General features: G+C 43.9%; 2 protein-coding genes across 6 annotated transcripts in view; both read right to left on the bottom strand.

The window, feature by feature from the left end:
- The window catches only part of SGSM3 (small G protein signaling modulator 3), a 29768-nt gene extending 28099 nt beyond the window's left edge, over positions 1-1669 (bottom strand). For 4 of the 5 annotated variants that reach the window (XM_058021871.1, XM_058021870.1, XM_058021869.1 and 1 more), the window contains exons 1-2: positions 1601-1669; positions 786-835 (exon numbers count right to left, since the gene is read on the bottom strand). The gene's annotated coding sequence lies outside the window, so the exon portion shown is untranslated. The remainder of the gene's footprint in view (positions 1-785; positions 836-1600) is intronic. The other variant, XM_058021872.1, reaches the window with a different exon arrangement.
- Positions 1670-4107: 2438 nt separating this feature from the next.
- ADSL (adenylosuccinate lyase) lies at positions 4108-21025 on the bottom strand. The gene is made up of 13 exons (XM_058023210.1): positions 20794-21025; positions 16319-16522; positions 15193-15237; positions 14318-14397; positions 12406-12577; positions 12066-12112; positions 11584-11674; positions 10694-10763; positions 9504-9651; positions 7591-7681; positions 6636-6725; positions 4575-4751; positions 4108-4253 (listed from the first exon to the last, which is right to left on the bottom strand). The coding sequence occupies exons 1-13, from the start codon at positions 20947-20949 to the stop codon at positions 4167-4169; spliced, it is 1458 nt and encodes a 485-aa protein (XP_057879193.1). The 5' UTR covers positions 20950-21025; the 3' UTR covers positions 4108-4166.
- Positions 21026-23895: the final 2870 nt, after the last annotated feature.

The following is a 23895-nucleotide window of genomic DNA, read 5'->3' as shown; positions in this document are numbered from 1 at the left end:
TATCAAACCACATTATCAAAATGTTATCATAAACAGGAATTAAAATTGGCAGTATTTGTCATTTCAATCTGTTAAATACACAATGAACACTGTATTAACATGACACAACCAGTCCCCACCCTGATCTCTTCAATTACATGTCATGCCTCTTCACATCCTCTTCCTTCCCTTATACTTTATGAATTTTCCAGAGTAGGAATTCAGCCTTCTTTTCTGCCTAGGAACAGTCACACACACATTGTGTGGATCCAGAAATAAATAATGAAATTGAATTTTGTTCCAGGCGTTGTTTCTTTCCAGGCCACCACTCCAGACTCTGTAGCAGCTGAAAAACTAACCTAGAATTCAGATTATCCAGCAAGCAACTGTATCATGATCAACAGCTCAGCAAAATCACAGCAGTGCCCCACTCCTGCTAGGCTGACAGTTCCTTCTTGAGTGATTTTAAGATCCAGTCTTGCACTACTAAAAACCCACTGATCTTAATTCCAGTTAGGCTGCTTCACTCTCCCATCTATTTGCACTAAAGGATCCTCCATTTCCTCAAGGCACTGTTCTTCCTTTATACCCACGTCCCCCCATTAAAAAAAAATCACAGCAAGCCATGAAGAGTAGGGCTGAGACATCATGAAGTAGGAAGCTATGACATCACATAAAGCCCCCACACACCAACACTGAAACTGACTTGTTTAGAAGGAAAGCACCTGCTTAAATTCAGCATCCCTCAAAAAAATTAGGAAGGAAGCAAAGGCACACATAGGAAATTTTTTCTGTCCTGCCCTTACCAGTTCTGTGAAGAGACATCAAGAGCCGTCCCGGAGCCCACAGCCACTGCCTGCAACGAGATTTAAATCCGCGTGACTGTGGCTCTTTGCTTCCTTGGATTTACATCAGCAGGTACGAGGAATTACATCTGCCTCCTGCTCTCCTTCTAACATTTATTACAGCTGACAATCACAGGGCCTGCAGCACGTCTATTTGTGCCCATTGCCTAGAGGATACTGCCATATTTCCATCTGTGTTTCGTGAGTGCCCCTTCCCCCCAGCCAGACAGGAGACAGACTGTCTCTCCTCCGGGGCACCTCCGAAAAGGCGCAGGCGTGCGGACCAGCCGAGTATGGCAGAGCGGGACCCCCGGGAGTCGCAGGCACGGGGGGCAGGAGAAGAGGCGGGTGAGAGGAGAGGCACGTCCCGGGGAGCAGGGGGAGCGCGGCCGGGGGAAGCGGGGAGCAGGGAGAACGTGCCCCGGGCAGCGCAGGCGGGAAGCACAGCGTGAGTCACTCCCGGAGCCAGACCCTGCGTCAGCGCGGCCGGTGCGCGGAGCCCTCCTCGGGCCGGGGTCCCTCCCGGCTCCCCCGCCCCAGCCCGGCGAGCGGAGCCGCGGCCGCGCACCCCACCCCGCACACGGCCCCGGCAGCCTCGGCCCCCGCTCCGCCCGAGGGGCCACCAGGGCAGGGGGTGCCGGGGTGAGGCGTGCGCGGGGGGCGCCGCACAGGTGGCGCAGCCGCTGCTGGGGAGCGCCCCCGGCGCGGGGCTGAGAGCCCCGGGGGACGAAGGGCGGTCCCCGCCCGCCCCGGCACGCACCTGCCCCGGCACCCACCTGCTGCCGCCGCCGCCGTCCCCTCAGGGCGGGCGCCCGGCCCCGACCCGGCGGCCCCACACGCCGCTGCCGGGGCGCATGCGCGGGAGGCGGGCGCGGCGCGCGGCGCGGCGGGGACTGTAGGCCGGGAAGGGAAGCGCGGCCCGGCGGGCGCGGAGAGGCGCCGGCATGGCCCCGCTGGGCACGGGCTGCAGGGACATGCACCGAATGGCCCAAAGCGCGATCGGGCCTCACGACCCTGTCACGGAATCACAGAATCGATTAGGTTGGAAAAGCTCTCTGAGATCATGGAGCCCGCGCTCTGACCGAACGCCACCATGTCAAGCAGCCCATGGCACTGAGTGCCACGTCCAGTCTTTCCTTCAACACCTCCAGGGATGGTGACTCCACCACCTTGTCTAATCACCCTTTCTGTGAAATTCCTCTTAATGCCCAACCCGAATCGCCCCTGGTCCAGCTTAAGGCTGTGCCTCTTGTCCTGTTGCTGTTTGTCTGGGAGAAGAGGCTGACCCCCACCTGGCTACAGCCTTCTTCCAGGTAGTTGTAGGGAGTGATAATTCCCCTAAACATCCTTCTCTGCAGGATAAACAACACCAGCTCCCGCAGTTGCTCCTCATCAGATCTGTGCTCCAGACTCTTCACCAGCTTCACTGCCCCTCTCTGGACTTTCTCCAACACCTCACTGTCCCTTCTGAACTGAGGGTCTCAGAATTGGACACAAGACTCAAGGTGTGGCCTCACCAGTGCTTGAGTACAGGGGGAGAATAAAAAGCTGAAAAGTTGAGAGCTGCTCCTGAAGCACTGCCTGCTGACCTCCCCCGAACACCCAAGCAGAGGGGAGAATTACATCTCTGCCTGTTGCCACTGCCAACTCTGCAGGAAAGTAGAAAGTCAGGTCCCAAACTGATGAGTGGAAGTCTCCTAAAGGATTTATCATGCCAGTTTTCTAGGAGGATGACTTTTCCTCTGTACCACTGTTACTCATTTTAGCATTTCCAGGAAAACAAATCCAATAGCTCACGGCTGGCAGCCTCTACCTGACAAATATTATTTCCAATGATGAGAAAAGATACTGTTCCTCCTCTCCACACAGGGTTGGTAGGTTTTTTTAAGGAGGAAAGAGGACCAAAAAAGGAGGACTTACGCATCTGTCTGTTTTCTTTCTTGGCTATGGATTTGAGTAATAGCCTGAAAATGACGAGGGTTCAGTTAGAGTTGTCCTTTTCAAACAGATGGCTAATTAAATGTTAATAGCACAAGCAAGCAAAATGTTTTAAACACCATCAAACTCGCAAATGTTTGAGACATTCTGAATGCCATATTCTAGGGGCAAGGTAAAGCCAGAGCAGTCTCGATGGAAGAAGATCACAGCCTGAAGCTTCCCACTGCTCTAAAGCCTGACTAAAACATACAGTATTTTAAAAACCTCTTTCAATAATGATGACCTGAAGGACTGCAGGTAGCCTCTTTCAGTTAGTTCTGCTTTTTAAAATTCTCTTTAGCAACCACACTTCAAAAATCATCAAGTAATCCTTATCAAGTCACCTCTGAGGGTCTGAATAAATAAGAGGCCAGAGAGAGAGATCTTTTCTACTGCACTGAAGAAAAGAGCAGAGCAGAAGAAAAGCTCTGTGATGTAATAACACTGGAAGAATAGGTAAGGGAATTATTCCAGATTAAGTCAAAGGGAAAAGAATTTGATCCACTACTAAAGGCCAGTAAAGCACAGACATTACAAAACAGATCACTGATGTCAGAAATAAGACTGAAGCTCTTACATTTCTCTGACATTCAATGAATTCCAGTATCTTTTTTCTTTCCCTGTGAGACAAAACTTGTAGTACACAACAACTTTCACATGCCAGAGTCCACTTGGCACTCATTATCAAGCACCTACAGCCAAGGAACACAATCACAGCCAGAACACAATGACTGGCTTCTTACCAACACCTGTAAATGTGATTTTCAGAAGCTACAGAGCCACACTTACAGTACTGAACTAGGAAAGGAGCACTGAAGGAGCACCAGTTTGATGAGCCATGAAGTTCCATGGCCTCCCTCTTTCACTATTTCTAATGTTTTGGCCTCTTTGCTCCCCAAGTCACAGTACTCTGAAAGCCAGGACAAACTTCTCAAGTTTTGAGACACCTGTGGAGAAAGTGTCAGGGCATGGAAAGGTAGGTGAGAATGGGAGTGGGCTCAGTTCCCCTTACCTCTGCTCTTCAACAAGTCAGCCCCACATGAATGTCAGGCAGCACCAGGCACTGCTCTTAAACAGCTGGCAGTGCTCTGTGAGGGGCCAAGGAAGGTGCCGTGATAAAGTTACCTTGTCACAGCTGAGCGTTTCTCAGTAACTCAGCACACTATAGAGGGAGGCTTGACCTCCATCAATAGTCAAAGACCTCTATCAAACAAAGAATGAAAAGCCCATCTGGAATCAACGTGGCTGTAAGCTCTGGGGGCTACATGTACTGTAGAGAACCAAAATAACATGACACAGTAAATAGACCTGGGTCAATAAGGCTTTTATTGTCTTCCTGTACCCACACACATTTGCAGACTATACCTAAAGTGCCAGTTCCACTTTCCCATCCATCTTGCTTTGGTATGGAATCAGTGCCGGTCTGACCTCCTCCTTCAGGAACTTGGCCACCTGTTCAAGATGAGAAAAATAAAATGAGGAAAAGGACTTGCCTCCTTCTCCCCATTTGGACCTGCTTGTCTCACTGGGATCTCTGTTTCACAAAGACACCCAACAGTCTGGTATGTCCAGGGTCAAAAGTGTGAAGCCACAGGGAAGAAAGACAAGAAAGCCAACGAAATCAAAGGAGAAAAATGTGTCTGCCTTAGCAGTATGGTTAGAGTTATATAATATGTACACCCTGTAGCAAACAGTGTGCATATGATATACAAAAGGAGGCAGGATTAGACTACACATTGCATTACAACCCACAGCCTCTTTCCACTACTTCACCTGTTGAGGAGCACGTCCAGTGAAGGAGGAGGGATCCAACAGGCTTTCAAGTTGTCTATGGATAGGGCTGAAGTAGGGATCAGCACGGACACGGGCAATGAAGTCATTATCACCCCCTTCCTGTTTCACAACAGTTGCTGCTTGCTGAGAGAGAACACGAATTTTCTCATGGCAATCCTGTAGGTACAGGGAGAGGAAGATGGAAAAAAAGTCACTTCATTGCTATTGACAGCACCTGTTCATCTCACCAACTCGGGTGGGAGGAAAAAATATCGCAGTGTATTGCCCTGGACAGTGCAAAAAGAAGATGCAGTTTTGACTGCAGTGCTTCACATGCCACTGCATTAAAACAAGATTTTCTTCATCCTTTCACATCTGCCCTTTGAGGCTAAAACAGTCCCAATGTCACATAGATTCCCTGCTGAACTATAATATAAACTAATGACACTGGAATAATTTATACTTCTTCAAATTTCCCAAATACTCTTAGGAGTCATTCTAGGGTTTGGTTTTGTTTTTTTTTTTCCAATGTAAATAATGTAAAACCTCCACAGATTTTGAAAAGGGAAAAGAAAAGAATCTGTCCAACTTAACAAGCAGTGAGACTTTGCAAATCATGGCCTACATAAGGATAGACTGAGGAAAAAAAACCCCATTCCTTTGGAATCAACTGGTAAGAACAAGGGAACCCAACTGTAGTCAGGTACCACCTGCAAAATCAGATATTGCCATGCTGGTCTCTAAAATACAGCCATGTGACTGCATTTACAGCTATGCAGGATTCTTCTCCTTAAATGTATTATCCTTGATCTACAATTAGGCCAAAAATAATCCTGCTTTCTCTATCCAAATGTCATTTTGCTTCACCACTGACCTGCCTCAGGTGAACACATCTATCTTTTGGATATTTAGGGGAGGGATCTGTTTAGTAGTGGGGAAAGGAAGTGAGTTTCAGTGCTATGAGGTGGGAAGCCTAGAAAATGTGCTGGTCCAAAGTTCCCAGCACACAAAACCAGAACATATGGATGTGAATATGAACACCTTCTACAAAGGTACTAAGCCCTATGAGTATGTAATTAAACCAGAAAGAAGGCAGGTCAACAAGAGACACAAATGAATCAGAGAATGTGATTCATATGATGTGACCCTTAATGCATTTAATAATAATGCACAGTCAGGAAGCTTACTCACTGCCCCACTGACATCAGAAAAACGGGGGGAAAAAAAGGAAAAAATGACGTTTCCTGACTAATGTAATGGGTGATTTGCCTCAACTGTTTCAGAAAACTGAAACCACATATATTCTGCTCAAAGCTTCTATCAAACCCTTCCATTATTCTTGCAAGTTTCACTTCTATCCTTGATGTGGAAAGAATCATAGAAGGAAAAATTATTATCTAAAAGGTAAATGAAAATAAGGTGTTTCATTAAGATAGAAATTTGATTATCAATTTTGACCTGAACTGTGAAATTAAATGATAAGAAAATATAATCTAATTCTGTCTGGGTTTATTTACTAAGGAAAATATTTAATTACAGTTTGCTTGAACACAGGAAGCTGAATGAAGGACTATAAACAAAGTGGTTAATATACTGTACTGAGTTAGGGAAGAATGACACATGAATGAGTGATTCAGAATGGTCTTACTTGCTTTTTTTTGTTAACAGTACTGATTCATCCTCTTTTAATTTACAAGGTAGCCAACTGCCAACATGTTCCATTTAAAGAAGCCTGGCCTGTGTTCCAAGTTCCTTCAAACACTTAAAAAAGGAAAATGCCTACTAGTATCAAACATAAAAATAGGTCTCCCTCCTCTCCAGCACAGCCAGCCAGATTAGCCCAAACACACAGTGTTCCTAACAGAAAACAGGGATCTCCACAAGTGCTCTCCCCGCAGAGAGCAGAGCCTGCCTTTGCAGCACCAGTGCAATACCAATAACTCTGTGGGAGCAGGTGAAGAGCAGAGAAAGGTGAGACAGGACAAGAGCCCAGATACATTTGTTTCTCAGGAGACAAACACCAGGCTGCAAACAAAGGTAATTTGGACACTTCATTTGTACCTGACGATTGCCCCCAGCCTTCACCATTGCCATGATTATATTCTCTGTGGCCATGAATGGCAGCTCCTGCCGGATCCTTCTCTCAATCACCTTAAACACACACACAAAGAAAAAAACAAACAGGAAAAAAGAAACAGCATTATAGAAAGTCTACAGACGACTGAAAACTTTGCAGTGAAGATTTTTTCCTCTCCCCTTGAATCTCTGGGACTGGGCAATGGTGACAGAATCACAGAAAAGTTTGGGTTGGAAGGGACCTTTAAAGGCCATCTAGTTCAACCACCTGCAATGAGCAGCGACATCTTCAATTAGATCAGGTTGCTCAGAGCCCTGTCCAACCTCATGCTGAATGTTTCCAGTGATGGGGCATCCACCACCTCTCTGGGCAACACTATTCTAGTGTCTCACCACCTTCTTTGTAATAAAATTTTTTTCCTATATCATCTGATTTGTCCCTCTGTCAGTTTAAAATCATTGCCCCTTGTCCTATTGTAACAAGCCCTGATAAAAAATTTGTCCCCGTGATGCAAAGACACATTGTCATTTTGAACTTAGCTCTGGAAATCCAGATATTGAAGTTGATAATACTTAGAAGCCATATCTTGTATGAGACCTTAGTTTGGAAAAGATGTCCAATAGTTTTTTTTAACCTGTACTAAGTTCCAGGACTGGATGAGATCTGTCTAGACAGTATCTTTCACTGCTAAACTCTACAGATCTATTCTGTAATTCAGGGAAAAACATCCTTTGTAACAAGTTCTGTATTTACTCTGTTACTGGCCTCACAAGAGGCCCCTAATGTATGTCCTACAACAGTGAGAATATGGCAAGAATAGACCAAAATTCAGAAACCACTTGAACTAACATAAACATGTAATTCTTGGAGTGGGAGCATTTTTGCACACTTTGGCATAGTTCTGGCATTACCAAGGAGGTCCATTATCTCCTGCTTTACCTTTGGATACACCACAAGTCCCTCGGAGATGTTCTGCAGTGTGCTCAGAATGATGTCAGCTGTGAGGAAAGCCTCAGCCAGACACACACGCCTACGGGACACACACACCCAGAACCCTGGTCAGCAACAAGGCCACATTCCAGCCACCTCAGATCCTTCAGCTTCTGCAAATAATGCTCTAAGCAGCATCACTGTGGCCTAACACTGGAGCTATTCTCTCTTTCTTTTTTTTTTTTTCTTTTTAGACAGTAGAGAGGGAGAGGGAAAAGGTGAAGGCAGACATAGAAAGCTCCAAGATAATTCAGTGCTTACACAGATAGGAAACAGGGCAGAAATCTACAGGATCTTTCCCTATGTGCTCTTTGCTGAAGTGTCTACTACTGATCCTACTCTCCTGCTGCATGCTCATGCTGTGCCTGGCTGTGCTCAGTGGGGAATTTCCAAGGGAATCCATGCATTTGGTGAGGGCTTCATCCAAGAAACCAGCTCCTGGTCACAAAGGAGGCTCCTGACAAAAAGCAAAGGAGGGAAACAAGAGGAGTAGTGGGGCCTGAGCTGTATCAGGCAAAATGCTCTGCATCACAATGCAGCAAACATAGCATCTTCTGTGACAGCAGGGTCTGGCCCATCCTAAACTGTCATCTTTTAAAATTTCCTAGTTCTTGAACCTTGTGCTACATCTAAGCCCTCCAGTTCTATCACAGTGCCTTAAAACAACTTTGCTGGATTGTAGATTGATTGAACTTTCTCTGGCTTGTTCTCCTTCAAGACACTGTAGCTTTAACAAGAGTACAGATTTTTCTGTTTGGTTAATGAAGTGGACAGATTAGTCTTTCTATTAGATGAGATGAAAATAAAATTTTAAACATTCCAGCTCATCTCTCAACGTTTGGTGCCTATTGGGAAATAAACACACCATATCAACCAGTATGCAATTTCTTAAATTTACATTGTTTTCTGCTGCCTATTCAGATCTTTTTTTAATGAGACTAGGAGCTGTGGAGTAAGGTCCCCCTGGGAAAAAATCTTCTATTTTTTCACAAAATGTTATGCGGGTATTATGTTTGTGGAGACATTTTAAAAATAACATTCTTGTCAGCAATCTTAATGCTAATCTAGCATTAATTAAGCCAAAACTGCTGCTCTTCATTGTCTCACAGGTGCCATACCTTAGAAGTCTAGAGAGTTCTAAGATTCTAAGAGATCAATTCTGCAACAGAATATGACTTTGAAACTAAAATATTTCAAAGGTAGGCATGAGCTTTATGCAGATTTAGTACCAAATAAAAGATGGAAGAATTGAATTTAATTGCTGTAATTTACTTGATAATAATTGTAGATAACTTCTGCTCAGCTCAAAATAGTTGTAATGAAGAATTATAAAACAAAGCAAAATTTGCTGAGCAATATCCTAAAGACCTGCACATATTTTCATGAAACTTTTTAAAGAGTAGAGTAATTGTGCTCTTTCTCCAGGATCTGACTACTCCTTGTAAAGAATATTTTTCAAAATTAAAATATGGTTTTTTTTAGATTATTTGGAGGGTTAAGGTATTTCACTATTCTCCAAAAAGTGGAAAAAAAAAAAAAAAGCAGGGTCAAAAAACTGCATCCAAAATAAGGAGGAGAATTTGAGAAATGTGAGTACTGTAATACTGTGCTTTTGAAACAGGACGACTATGAAAGCAATTTACTATCCTGGCTTCTGTATCCCTCCCTTTCACTGCTGGTTTACTTTACAGAAGATCTTGACATTAAAAATAACCTAACAGTTTTTATCTGATGGTACAGAGGAAACCAGATTGTAGTCTCTATTGAGACTGCTTTTTGTCCAGGTGGTATCTTGCGGGTTTAGTTTCAAGGCAGTATTTTCTGCAGAGGCCAGAGGAGCTCTCTGCAGCACGTGAACAGACCTGTTGGCACTGTCATCCAGCGTTCTCTCAAACCACTGCACGGCGGCCGTTTGCAGGGGATCCATCACCAGCGTCATCAGGTGCCGCGCCAGGCTGCAGCAGCGCTCCGAGCGCATCGGGTTCCTCTTGTAGGGCATTGCACTCGAGCCTGGAAAGCAGGAACAGGGATGCAAACAGGGCAACAGAAGGAGTGCTGCATTAGAGGAGAAGAGATACAGATCCTCCCCCAGGAAAGGAAAATGTGGCAGGAATCATAGTGTCACTATAGGACACGAAACAACATGAGCGCACGCACCGCTGCTCTCAAGGTGAAGAAAGGGGGAAGTTTATTTTCTGACTCTAACATTTATAGTATTCTAAAAGTGACAGTGGACTGGAAGGTGAAAGTGCCACCTCTCCAATGACACTGGACAAACTAACAGTCTATCAAATTTCTCTTCTTTCATAAAAGAATGCAAAACAATAAGTTATTTACAGAAACTGTGTGAGAAAATTTGTTACAAGAATGTAAACATCAGAAAGCTTAAAATCTTCAAAAATCAGGGCAACATCACAGTTTTGACTAAAGTCTCAAAATACAACAATTTTCTATAATAACAAAATTGACACCACCATTTCCCCCTTCAGATCAGAAACATCTAAATGTGGGCAAAGAAAAAGTGAGATGACATTTTTGCAGTTATACAAAACAGAAGTACTACTACATAAAAGGGACAAATAGTTTACTTTTTAACGTAGCATTTAGCACCATCTCTCTAGGCTACCCATGGCAATCTTAGCAGTGTTGGAGCTCCATCTGCTCAGTAATACTGTCCTTCAAATTCAGATGCTTACAGTGCTGCTTGTTGCTCTAGTGAATGGGTATTAAAATCATCCTCAGATCCAGGTCTGCCTCTCTAGGCAATGGAACACACATGGCTACTCCTGCTCTCCCCACAAACACAGGGAGTGCACAAATACAAATCTGATTTTAATTACTTAATATCCAGAAACCTTTAGGTAAGGTGTTTTTTCTTTTTCCTTCCCCCTCCCCTCCTTTCTTTTAAAAGGATTGAAAATACTAACAATGTCAACTCCAGTTAATTTAAAGCAAATTCTGTCAGTGACATTTCTAAGTTTGTTTAAAAGGCCACACCAACATAAATGAAAAGACACACACACCAGTCCAGGAAAACTCTCTCATCCCTTACCAATCTGGTCTTTCTCAAAAGGCTCCTCTATCTCCTTCAGGTTGGCCAAAAGACGAATATCAGTGCAAATCTGGAAAGCAAGCATGAGAAATTAACAAAACAGAACCAAACTGACACCCACCAATGTATCTTAGTGTTTGTGCTCTTGGAGAATCTTTGCATCTATGAGCAAGAAGTAAACTAGGGGCAGTGGAAAATTTGACAAAAAAATTGATACTGCAATTGTACTTCCTGGCCTAAAAATATTTGTCAAGACAACACAGAAAACAGCATGTCCACTGGATTAGATGGGAACAGGACTCCAGCAAGGGCAAATGTTTGCAGGGAATGGAAGACAGATTAGAAGAGAACACTGAAAATGCATAACAAACTTGCACAGTGATTTGCAAACACAGATAATGTGTGCATACTGAACTGGGAAAAAACCAAAACAGAAGAAAATACCACAGATCACTTTAGCCCAAGAGGAGGACAAAGGAGGGAACAGAGATAAATCAATGAAAAGAATCCACAAGGACAGAGAGAACACCATTATCAGAAAGGCAATTAACTAGGAGGAAATGGTGAAATTTAAGAACTCATACACCACTAGGAAAGACATTTACTTTAATTGGATCAATTTAGCATAGATTAGACTAATATCTAGTGTGGGAGTTGTTAACCCATTTTAGAATCTGCTCAGTTAACTTGCTTTATTTGTCACTGGTTTTAAGATCTTTGAGATTTGAGTATCAGGCATGTACCCAGCAGTGAATTTTCATGACCACAAAGAAGACAGCTGAACAAGGAACACCAATATTTTTGAGTAGAGCATCCTGCACCAAAGTACCTTCTCTTCAAGATCTGAAACATTTCTCCATCTTCCCAATGTATAGAACCAGGGTGCTCACCTTGTGTATGGAAGCCCCCAGACTGGCCAGCACAGCCAGGACTCCAATATCCACCTTGCGACTGTAGGTCTGCCCGGTGACCATGTAAGCCCTAGAAATAAGCACAGGAATTGAGTGCTCCAGGCAGACACAAGAGTACTACTGCAAGACTTTGAGCAAGCAGTGACGTGGCTCTTGAAGTGGAGGGCTGTCATTCTGCTTGGATGAGAACAACTTTGGATTCAGGCTGTCAATTTCTTGGGGCAGCATGCAGGTGGGAGAGAGGTAAACAGAGGAAAAGGGACAGCTGTGCTTTGACAGGGAGACAAGAAGAAGTGGCTGATTTAAGAGGTGACGTTTCATGCAGGAAAATGCAACTGGGAATGGAAGATGGCAAGGGGAAATAAGTGAACAGCAGCACAGATGTTGGCTTGGCAGCCAGGGAAATCTGGGCCAACACTACCAGCAGCAGTCACACACTGCTAAGAATGTGTGTTACATACCGCTTGAATCCTGCCTTCTCCGTCACTAATCTGTCCAGTTCTTCAACCTTGGGGTGAAGTGAAAAAAAAACAGAGCTCAAAACACAACGCAGCAAGGTCAGTAAGAGCAAAAATGGTCTTTGCTTTTCTCAGTTTATGGTCAAAAAATCTTCTACTTTCTGTGAAATATCCCGTTCAAATGCTGCTTACTTTCACAGAGGCTTGTCAACGAGCCCCAAGAGGGATCAGGGTGACTTTGTAAATTTAATGTGAGAATCTCAATGTTCCCTCAAAGAAAGCAGCATTCCAGAGCAGACAATTGCCAAGACTGTATGCCTGCACCGTGGGCTGTCTGACGTACTTTGCTGTGGTCTCCCTCAAAGAGCTGCAAGAAGCTGGCCTGAGTGCCAGTGGTGCCCTTCACGCCCCGGAAGCGCAGGTCATCCCGAGCCCGCTCCAGGCTCTGCAGGTCCATGCACAAGTCTTGAATCCACAAGCAGCAGCGTTTCCCCACAGTGGTGAGCTGGGCAGGTCTGAAAACAATCAAGAAAACAACACGACTCATTGAGAATTTGCCCAAGCACCACACTTCACTGCTGAGTCTGCCATTAAGAGTTCCCTACAGATCCAGCTCTATTAACTCATTTGAGCAGAAATTAACAGGATTTGGCTTAGGCAGAAGGATGTACTGAAGATGTAATCATTCCTTTCAGGAATTAGATGGAATTACAGTACCAGAAAACAGCAATTCGGTGTCCAAGTGCCAGTCTGGCGCCCCCTGCCGGCCTGCAGGGGCTGTGCAGACTAGGGGCGCATCAGTCCCCCACCCAATTCTGCTCACCCAGGGCATGGGTGGCACCCTGGCTGACTTACAGCACTGGTGTGAACTTCTCAGCACACTGCATTCACTTTGTGATTTTAAATTATTCCTCTCAGGAAGCTTTCCTTCTTATTTATAAAAATGTGTTCCTCAGCCTCTGGGCAAACACACTTCAACAATGCTGTCAGCCAACACTTCTTGTAAGACTTCTACCTTGGAATAAGTAAGTGCAAGCTTCAGCTACACTTTAGTCCCCCTGAAAATGCTTTGAGGCAAAAACAGGGGTGTTTCTGGAAATCACTTTCCGGAAAGTGAAATATTTCAAATAATCCACATGAACTCCAAAGAAAACCTCTATGCTACTTCAAAAAACCATACACACGTGAACAATGTGCTCCTGATTAAGCTCAGACATAAAAAGGAAGCTTGTAAGATCTGGAAGCAGGGACAGGCGATTCCAGCAGGAATACAAAGAAACTATTCAACACTGCAGAGACAGGGCAAGGAAAGCCAAAACACACCTGGATGAATGTAGTATGGGATGTGAAAGGCAACAAGACAGGCCTCTGCAAGTACATAAGGAGGAAAAGGGAAGGCTAGGGAAAACTTGGACGTGATTGTGAATGGAGTAAAGGCCCTGCTGACAAACAACACAGAAAAGGCTGAGACATCAATTCTGATTTTACCTTGTACACACTTCCTGAACGCTCCTCTGTCCTCTTTCCAAAAGCTCAAATAAAACTAACACAGATAGTCCTCCAAAGAGCTGTAGATGAAGAGGGCTGTAGGACTAGAGCTGATGGAACTGAGACTGCATGTACAGCAAGATAATAAATCAAAGACCTGACCTGATGCTTTTACTCTCTTTTGGGAGAAATGTTCAAGTGCCAGACATTGAGTCTGACATGACCTGTGCTTAATTTCCCTGCCTTTGCTGCTCCATATCACTGGGTAGGAGACCCAGGCTCAGCTCATGGTATAGTTTAATGCTTCTGAAAACAGTCTTCATGAAGCAGGAGATTAAACTACCCCAAAAACAGAAGCACCCACATCTCATTATCCTTTGACTCAGCATCTGTAGTAACAAGTAGATGTTACTTGTTTAACAAAACTTTCTAGGCTGCAGCAGAAAATAACTTAAAGAAAAACCCAGAAAATCTGACTGGAAGACAGGCTTAGTGCAATTCCCAGTCACGCATTTTTGAAACAGCCCAGAACATGCACATCTGTGTTTTCCTGGAAGTCATCCTCTATTTGTAGCTGTGTTGAAGCAATTGCTGACAGCTAGTCAAAGCAGTCCAATTTCCTGAACAAGCCTGGAGTAAGGAACATACACCTTTTCTGAGCCACCAACTGGTCAGAGATGGGAAAAAGGATGGCAAAAGAGCAGCAGCAGGTCAGTTTAATGAAAGCACAGACAACAAAAAGAAAGCAAAGGCTGATGGCTACTTACTGGTAGTGAGTGAAGCCCAAAGCAGGCATTGCAGCGTACTTCTCAGCAAAGTCGGCCAGCCGGCTGATCACCCTTGCGAGCTGGTGGAAGCAGGAAGGATAGAAAAGAGGTGGAATAAGAGAGGAAAAAAACCCCAAACAACACAGAAGTTCACATACTTAAGCACAACATTGTGAGAAAAAGGGGAGGGAAACCACTGTGCAGGGAGGGACCTTGAGGGGCAACTGTGCAGCCCCCTCTAACTGTAGAATATGGCGTGTTTCAGTTTTTCAGGGCATGCATGCTATTTCTGCTTGCTACACAACTCAAGAGCTCACACAAGTCATTGGACTTGAGCTCAAACTAGTCTAATCTTCATGCCCAACCCAATCCTGCAGTTTGCTCATCCTTGGGTATTTTCTTTATTCCTGGAATTAGTCAGAAATAAAGCTGCTTGGGCGATAATTGACACACGTACAGTCCAGGGCAAATTGGATGCCAACTCATTCAGGTCAGATAGACACCACTGCACGAAACTCCTGCTATATTTGACCTCAGAAAATTGTTTTATATAGTTTCTTGAATGCTGACAGACTCCTAGGAATACAGTTAAGGATAAGACTAAGATAATCCTGAAAGCAATACAGTTCTATTGCTATGTAGTACCTGGGGCACAGATAAACAAGGAGCTGCTTATAATTCCCACTGTGAGCCAAAAAGCTCTGGGAAAAGACTTGAGAAAGGAAAGAAAGGGAACGTCACTTTTTTGACAACAACCCAGACAGACAACTCCTCCTATTTCCCACAAAGGTTTAGGAAAATCCAAGTTAAACACAGGCTACGCACAGGACATGAGTGCTCCCCATTTCTGAGACACTGCAGAACCACCTTCTCACCTTGGGCAGCAGGAGGTTAAACCCATCACGGAGGACAATCAAATCCTGCAAGAAGCAAAGAAAGGAACTTTGGGCCATGCTTAAAGGACCAGACATAACCCTTTCTCCCAGAGATGACACAGATGATTCAAAAGTCTCCTCTTAAATGATTTGCTTTCCTTCTTGGAATAGAGGTTGCACTGAACTTGCTTATGACAAAAATGCTGGATCCACCATTGCTCCTTTTATACCGTCCATGGAAAGTTGTAAGTGGTGGATGACCTGATTCCACCAAGTACCTATGAATGACTATTTTGAGGTCTTGGGACTGCCCCTGGAATGACAGACTAAATCATATGGTCCCAAGTGGAAAATACAGGCACTGTAGGCTAAAGACAGTAGAAAAGTAAGTGGGCTGATGAGGCACCAGTCGTCTTTACTCCTTCTTTTGAACATGAGGTACAGCTGGGCACAGGTGTCACAAGGAAGGTGGTATTACCCAAAAGCTAAACAGGTTTGCAAAGGAGCAAAGAATAAATAATCACAGAACAGCTTCTCATGCAACAAAAGCATCTGTGAAGTTGCAGTGACTTGAACAGTGGAACAGCAACATATACAGAGATATAAGGCTTCAGTTTGCTCTCTGTTGTAGATGAGGTTCTTCACAAGTATTTTACAGTTCTGTAGAAGAGTAGTACTTCCTTTTTCACTTAACACACTCATCCATTCTCTTCTCTACTGAAAAGCTTGTTTTCTCCTGAATTATGCAGGGGTTCCAAGTAGCAATTGAAAGCTCATGGACCTTGTTCTGTAAGTCAGTGAACTCTTGTCACAGGGGAGTAACTGATAAATCACACAGTTCACATGTTTCTTCATGTGTTTGCAACTCCCCTCTTATCTCCTTGAATATTTAACATGCAAGCAGAGGTTAGGGAACAGTTTTCAGATAGATTTTACTTCACATCAGAAGAAAGAAGGCAAGTGGAGCTTGCTTTCCTAGGGTAAAAGAACTGAATTAACTTCAACAGTAAAATGAACAAAAATGACTGAAAAATCCATGTAATATTCTATACAGAGCTATAAAATAAACAACTGTAGCTTTGTTTAACCCAGCTCTGCAGGCAGGGAACTGGAAATGCACTATTACCGTGTTATCCCCTACGTAGCAGGAGGTTGCTCCAAGGTGGATGATGGCTGCAGCTTTCGGACAGCAGTGGGCAAAGGTGTGCACGTGGGCCATCACATCGTGACGCAGCTTCTTCTCCTCCTCCGCTGCCATCTTGAAGTCAATGTTGTCCAGGTTGGCTTCCATCTCCTGGATCTGCTCATCCGTGATTGAAAGCCCAAGTGACTGCAAGGGGAAAAGAACTTTCATTGCATTTTCTCTTTGCCAACAAATGGAGTCAGAAGCTGTTTAAATAATTGACTCCCGTCTGACATCTCCCAGAAGTGTGACAGTTTGGTATAAACGAGCTGTAACAGCAAATGCTTTCATTCTAGGGCTCTCCAGCCTTTCCCAATAGGACAGGACAGTGTTCATTCTCAGATGTTCCTCTTGGGCTTCGTGCCTTCCTCAATCATGTAAAGTTCCTGTGAAAACTACAAAAATTAAAGGACATGGGGAAAAGTGATATAAAAATAGTATAGTTTGAACTTCTTTTAATGAAATTTACCTTTTGGTTAAAGAAAAATCCAGCTAACATGTGACTAATAGCTTGTGTCAGGAAAAACCCTCTGGACCACAACTAAACCTACACAACTATAAACTGGGGGCTTAAAATATATGGGAAGGTGTATATGTTTTATATGTTTGTACCTTTTCAAAAGTCCTGTGTACCTCATCTCAGACTAAATATGAAACCTTGAGAAATCAGTTACTTGATCTAGAAGAAGGAGATGAATGCTCCTAGTTCATATTCAAAACTAATTGCTAGAGCTTTTTAGCAAGCTGACTTAAAAACAAAGGTATCCAACCACACATTATACACTGGTGCAATCCACTAAGATGAGAAAAATGTCTTTTTGTGAAACTGAGAAATTAAAAGCCTCACAGTGAACTTGGTATTACTGCCTTTTACAAATTAAAATACTATTGTCCTGTGCATGACTGATGAGAAATCATCAACCAGAAGGCTTCCAGGATTCAAAGAATTTAAAAAACTGGTTCTGGTCAGAATCAAACTGACTGAAAAAATGGTTTGCAGATATGGAACCTGGAACTGAATAAGACAGCAAGTGAAGCAGATGGGTTCTTAAGGACCTCATCAGATAATTAGTACCCAAACTTACACTGCCACACGCATATACACACCTGTGAGTGTCCAGCCCAATGGGGAAAGGCACCTGGCCCCAGACTGCTGCCTTTGAGGCGCGCTGGTACAGACTGCAACTGCCTAAAAGCACAGGCAGCTCAGCAGGCAATGATTCTTGTGCCAAGATTAAAATCTCATGCCTTGCTCAGACATCCTGATCCTTTGGGAAAAGCTGACCACGGTACAGAGTCACACAGAGAGGAAAGAAATAACCTCCCAAAAGGGACAACTTGACATAGAACACGTGCAAGCTAGGGTAGTGCCAAGACAAATGATGTTCTCATCTGTCCACAAACATGTGAGTCTCTTCCCTATGAGTTTTTGCTGATACTGACAGTACCTCGGGAAGAAAACAAACATCCTTCAAACCTGTGCACCTAAGAAAACCAAGTAGGAAAACTACATAAGGAAGAGCACAAGGTTTTTCCCAAAGCACCACAGCTCAGTGAAGTCAGTGAGGAACTTTCTGGACTGTGCTTTTAAGGCATCATTCTTCTGAGACTGCCCCAGTATTTTGATGTGCCACTCTAACAGCTCTGACTGCCCATCACTTTTCCTAAAGGATGGGGCAGAACAGGCAGATGACATGGCACAGCTCCTGCACACAGAATGAGAACACTGGGTTGTCCATCATATAAAGAACGTGTGACAGAAAAACAATGAAACTTAAACTGGACAGAAAAAACAGATGGAGGGTTACTAAAGAAAGAGAGAAAACATTTATATTTCATATGTGCAAAACATATTGTAAGTCAGTTTGATGCTGCAGGACATCAAAGCAACTTCTACGAAAAGGGAGAGCTCCAAGAAATTTGTACTTGACTTTCCAGTACAATTAAGTCAAGAGTTCAAGATAAAAAGTGTTAACAGAAGAATCATAACACAAAGGAATTTATGCAAAAAATTAAACTAGTGTTTTGGGATGGGTATAAATTCAGACACCTCAGTTCTTAACCCAAACTTTAAATACTGTCAGTTGGGAAAAATAAGTTTTTCTTGCTAATCCCACACTTTGCTAACCCTGCTGTTTCAAACTCCTGCCTGCTGAAAGGAGCAAAACACTGTATAGACCTTCTGCCAAATTCAGTTCCTACTGAAATAATTCCTTCATTCTTATCTCACATACTCCAAGTGGACCACTTGAAAATTTCACTTATTAAGTAGAGTGAATATTGAAGCCATCTGCCTGGCCCTACACTTTACCTAAAATTTTATCACTAAGCTGCATGTCTTCTGTCTTACTACTCCCTGCAACTTTAAGAAAACCTATGGTTAGACCTTCCTAGATCTGATTTATCAGAAGGCAAAAGAAAGTATTGCCCAGAGTTCATCTGTTACTGTTTGGTTTTTAATGTATCTGAAAAGATAAGCTATGTATCTTCAAAAAGAAGCAACACATTAATATCTTGGAAATGAGGACACGTGCTGCAGTAAATTGCCACAGTTCATTAATTACCTGGTATTTGAGTGAGTATTCCTTTTCATAGAAATACTATGCATCTTCTACAAGGAGCCAAAAGAAATTGTTTGTATGTGTAACTTACTGACCACTGACGGAGGTAACAGGTGCTGGAAGTAGCTGACTCTCCCTTCTTTTTAATCCAGAGCTGACATTAGATTACAAGCTGTTCTGGAATGAGGAGGCAGATAAAAATAGTAGTCTCCTCTTCCCACTATGAAAAGAGAGCTCAAGAAGTTGTAAGACCTATCTCTACTTTCTGGGAACAGAAGTCTGGGGTGGCAACGGGAGGCAGAGCAAGGGCCAATAAATGGGGTAGCCCGGAATTCAGGGCTTGGGAATGGAAACCTAAAAGCCCCAGACTGGCCCCTCCAAGCTTTCTTCTATTGGGCAACTCACATATTCTGTTCTTGAACAGAAGTAAAAGTGATGATTACCTGATGGAATCGATACAACAATGTTTAAATTGTCATGCTTTGAACATGCAAAGCTCCTCAAGCATGCATTCATAGCACAGACACTTTCTATGCCAGATGAGATTTGCAGCTTTCCCACTAAAGCATCTGAACTGTGACAAAATCAAGCATGCAGTACTTTGGGAGGTGACTCCTATTTAGCACAGATGTATAAATTACATGTATAATTACATCTTCAGCTTCTGAAACATCACATTTGGTGCAGCATATTATTGACAATGCCGTGTAGTGACACTTTCCTTGCATGGAGAAGGAACATGGTAATGACATTCTCCAGCATGGTGCTTCTCTGCCTTTGCGCTCAGGAGCAGCCAGACCTAGAGACTGAACTGCTTCTAACAATCCCAGGGCTTTGAAAACAGAAATTGGACTCTCCACAGAACAAACAGGCTCCTATTGAGTCTGAAAGCTAAAGCCATTCTGTCAGAAAGTGGCGTGGTTTTGTGCCTTTTTTTTCTTTTTTGTTTTGGGAACACATTACAGCTTCTTCACTGTCAAAAACCTGGTAAGAGTCACAAGGAATCAAGTCAGTGCAACTTAAAAACTGTGTGTCAATTAAGATGTAATAATAGCTGTACATGTATCCCTAATTAGGACCAGAGTCAAAGTCAAAAAGTTTAGCTTCAAGTGCATGTTAAAAAAGTCAACTTCATATCCTCTACTAACAAAACAGCTTGCAATCATATGGACATACTCTCAGTCGCTGCTTCCTAATAGTTGAATTATTAATACACAGTGCCCAATCTTTTGAGGGACTTTTTTTTTTTTATTTGCAGCACTCAGCCTACCAGAAACATCACAACTAGTTGCGGAGTAAATGTACTGCTCACTTTGGCGAAAAGCAAACTTATCTCGGAAAAAAAGGGCTATCTGACAACAACTGGCCACAGATGCAGGGGGTGGTCCGGCTGGCACAGACAGACAGCCATCGGATTGAATGGACAGTGCACCTCACCCGTCACACCTCCTGCAAAGCAAACAGCTGAGCGCTGGGGAAGGACACCGCTGTTTGCTCAAAGGCAACCCCTCACCAAAAATTGCTTAGCAGAGCTTTTACAAAACCAATTTTACAGTGCAGGTAAAAGTGCAAGGGGGAGGGTAGGAGGCGAGAAGAAATGATTTGCCGAGGGGCGACAAGGGAGATTGCGTACAGAGGGCTGGATAACCCTGAACTCGCAGAGCCCCCCTGCTCCCCGGAACGCGCCAAAGGGGAGTTGCTCGGGTCGGTTTCCCGAGGATAGCTCCGGGAAGGTACGGCCGATTCCCGGGCCCTCATCCGCCAGAGCCCTAAAGGGAATGGGGACGCGAGGACGCCCCGGCACCGCGCTCCCCCCGCCCCGGGCCGCTCTGCCCTCAGCGCCCGTCCCGCCGTTACCTTCTCAGCCTGGGCGAGGTAGAGCCAGAGGCGGCGCCAGGTGCTGAACTTCTTCCTCTCGCTGAAGTTGTAGGCCATCTCGGCGCTGGCGTAGCGCGACACCAGCGGGGAGCGGTACCGCGCCATCGCGTCCTGCGCCTCTCCGGGGGCCGCCATGGCAGCAGCAGCGGCGGCAGCGGCAACAGGGCAGAGCAGAGCAGCGGCCGCGGCGCGGCCCGCGGGATAAGGGCGGGCGGAGGCCCCGCCCCGCGCCCTCAGCGCGCCCGCCCCGCCCCGAGCCCGCGGCGCGCCCGGCGCCCCCCCGCGCCCGGAGGCCAAGGCGGCCCCAGGGACCCCGACGCGGCCGCGGGACACAAAACGTGCACAAAACACGAGCTTTAAATGCTTAGCAGCCAAACACATTTATTAGTATTTTTTTTTCTTTTTTTCCAGGAACCCAAAAATAGTTTGTAGTTATAATGTAAGCAACTGAGTTGCACATAATACAATCATATCTTTCAAAAAAACAAACAAACAAAAAAAAACAAAACCAAAAAAACCAAAACGAAGAAAACAAAAAACCAAAAAAGCTGTTTAAAAGCCCAAAAAAAAAACCTTCAGAAAACTTATATATAAGTATTACACCATCTCTCAGTTTCAATGAAATGACGACGACTTAATTCTTTATTACTCTTAACTTGTCACACTCCAATAAAACGTCACCCTTTTGTTTGTTTTTTTTCTTTTTTTTTCCTTTTTTTTTTTTCTAAATCCAGCATGAGAAATACAGTACCTGCTATGGCAAAAATACACATAAAATGCAACATTTCAGCTTATTTGTACATTAGTAGAGTTTAAACATTTTATTGGTTTTTTTTTCTTTTTAAGTGAACCAGTGATCTTAAGTACCACTATACTAAAAGTAAAATAAAAATATAGAAAAGGAGGAAAAGGGGGCAGCCAGCCTTACAAGAGCACCTTCTAAAGTGCTGAGTTTCTGTGTCCATGGAAAACCCTTCGGAAGTTCAAACATTTCTGAGAACATGGGATGGAAATTAAGATGAAACCTGGATATGCAAGTCATTGCGTCATCTCCTCTACATTCTCCCCATTTGTCCTGTAATTTTCCTTACTGCACACTATAGAAAGAGGGGAGAAACCAGAACTAGGTAAGAGTTTAGTAAAGGAAGCCATTTCAAGTATAAGAAAAAAAATAAACACTTACAGGTAACTTGCAAATAGCATCAATATACACAGCCACTATTTTATTATTACAATGTCTGCTTCTGGGGGACAGTGTTTCAGGCAAGAGGACTTTAGCTGTACCTTCCTGTTACCTATTTATGTGCAAAGTAGAAAAGCTGCCTTTTCTAATCCAGCCATATTGGACACCAATGATTTTCTATTCAGCCACCTCATCCCTCCATTCCATAAGGAGAGAAAAAGGGGGCATTATTTTACCAAGACTAGATGAAATGAATCTGTTTCTCCATTTCTCTTCTGGACACACCTTTCTCCTATTACTTGTTTGCAATGAAGAGAAACTTGCCCAACTCCCGATGCCCACCAGTAGCCAGTTTCCTGAACAGGTAGAAGGCATTTACCTTTGTAAACATAATCCCTTATGTTTGTGGAACTCAAAGCAGCATTTCACACCTCCAGCCGAGCAGTGGAGATGAAAATAGATCAGAACGCTCCCCTGTCACTGCTTTTCCTCCTCCCCTTTCCTCTTCCGCACCCAGGAAGATTACATTTGGTTATTTTTGTTAGAAGGTGGGTGTTTTTTTGGTTCTTTGAGGACAATACTTAGCATTTAGTTCAAAGTAAACATTACAGAATTACCATAATCAGATTTATACTGCTGTTTGTTCTGCTTTCTAGATGAGAAAGAAAAAGCACTATGCATCAGATGTTCTGCAGGCTTTAGAGCAGATGTGGCAGAAAAACAAGATACCTCTGCGTGTAAATGCCACAGTGCACTTGCATCACTTCAGCTTCTTTCTCTGCAGAATCACTGTACACACTTCACTTTGATTACTGGCAGAGATGGAGAGGGTGGCATAGGGCAACAGTAGAGAGATGTTCCTAAGGCCATGGGGAGCAAGGCAGGACAGAGAGGACCAGGGAGTGTCAGACAGAAGGGTTTCAGGTTCTTGATATTTCAAACGCCAAATTCCAAGAGGCATGGGCTCATATGCACATCCCTGAGACGCACATCCAGAAAGAAGAAACAGGGACCAAGTGATTGAGAGGGGAGAAAGTAGCAGAGGTTCCCTGACAGCTGTGAGATTTACCCAATGAAGACCTCATCCCCCACCACCCTCCCAGAGACATTTTGGGAGAGTTGTAAGGCATATATACAAGCAGCATCTACTATCATTCACTCTGTTCCTACGTTCTATTGGCAGGTGATGGCTTCTGTATGTTGTGGACAAGAAGAAGAGACACTGCATTTGAAGTGTGACTGGTAACACACTGAAATTAACTCGGGGAAGGACATAGGAAGCTACTCTGCCCTTCATCCCTGGAGCAGCAGCATAAAGTGGCCAGGTTCTTCATCTTACAGTCCCCACTCTGGAACTACACACCACCACCTCCCATTCCTGATGGCAGGAAAAGATGCGTCTACTTCAAAGATGACACTACCAAAACTGCCATTTAATGGCAGGGAGAAGTACACAAACTTTTTCTGATTTGGTGGTCTGGTGAAAGAAGCAGCAAGCTCAAAGTACTTCAATGTTGAAGCTTACCCAAAAGTACTGGAGACATGTGACCTGTAGCAACACTGGCATAACTATATAAAGAAGAGAAGATGGAAAGAAGTATAAAGACTGAAGAGTATGAGTAACTGAATCTCTATCAACTTCTATCATTTAGGATCTGAGTGTCTAATGGATTGAATAATTAAAAAAATCAAAAAGGTTATCTCCCTCCACACAAGCAAACAATGTAAAAAGAACTAGCGATCTTGCTGTGAAAACCTCATAATACTTCTATCATGCTTTTTTCTTTAAAGCACTTGATAAACATTACTAGTTGATCCTCACAAAACCCCTGTGAGGTAGGTAAGTATTATTAACAACCCCGCTTTACAGAAAAAACAAAGGCAAAGTAGTTAAATGA

Source organism: Melospiza georgiana, chromosome 4 (genome assembly GCF_028018845.1).
Source record: "Melospiza georgiana isolate bMelGeo1 chromosome 4, bMelGeo1.pri, whole genome shotgun sequence".
In the NCBI taxonomy this organism is placed as follows: domain Eukaryota; kingdom Metazoa; phylum Chordata; class Aves; order Passeriformes; family Passerellidae; genus Melospiza; species Melospiza georgiana.
This window is presented reverse-complemented; position numbering and strand designations above follow the sequence as displayed.

Bases quoted from the DNA above. Each gene is read 5' to 3' on its own strand.
- ADSL (XM_058023210.1), bottom strand. From the start codon at position 20,949: ATGGCGGCCCCCGGAGAGGCGCAGGACGCGATGGCGCGGTACCGCTCC. The intron at 16,523-20,793 runs GTAACGGCGGGA...TTCCCCTTGCAG, and splicing joins ACCTCGCCCAGGCTGAGAAG to TCACTTGGGCTTTCAATCAC. The intron at 10,764-11,583 runs GTGAGCACCCTG...CTTGCTTTCCAG, and splicing joins TGGGGGCTTCCATACACAAG to ATTTGCACTGATATTCGTCT.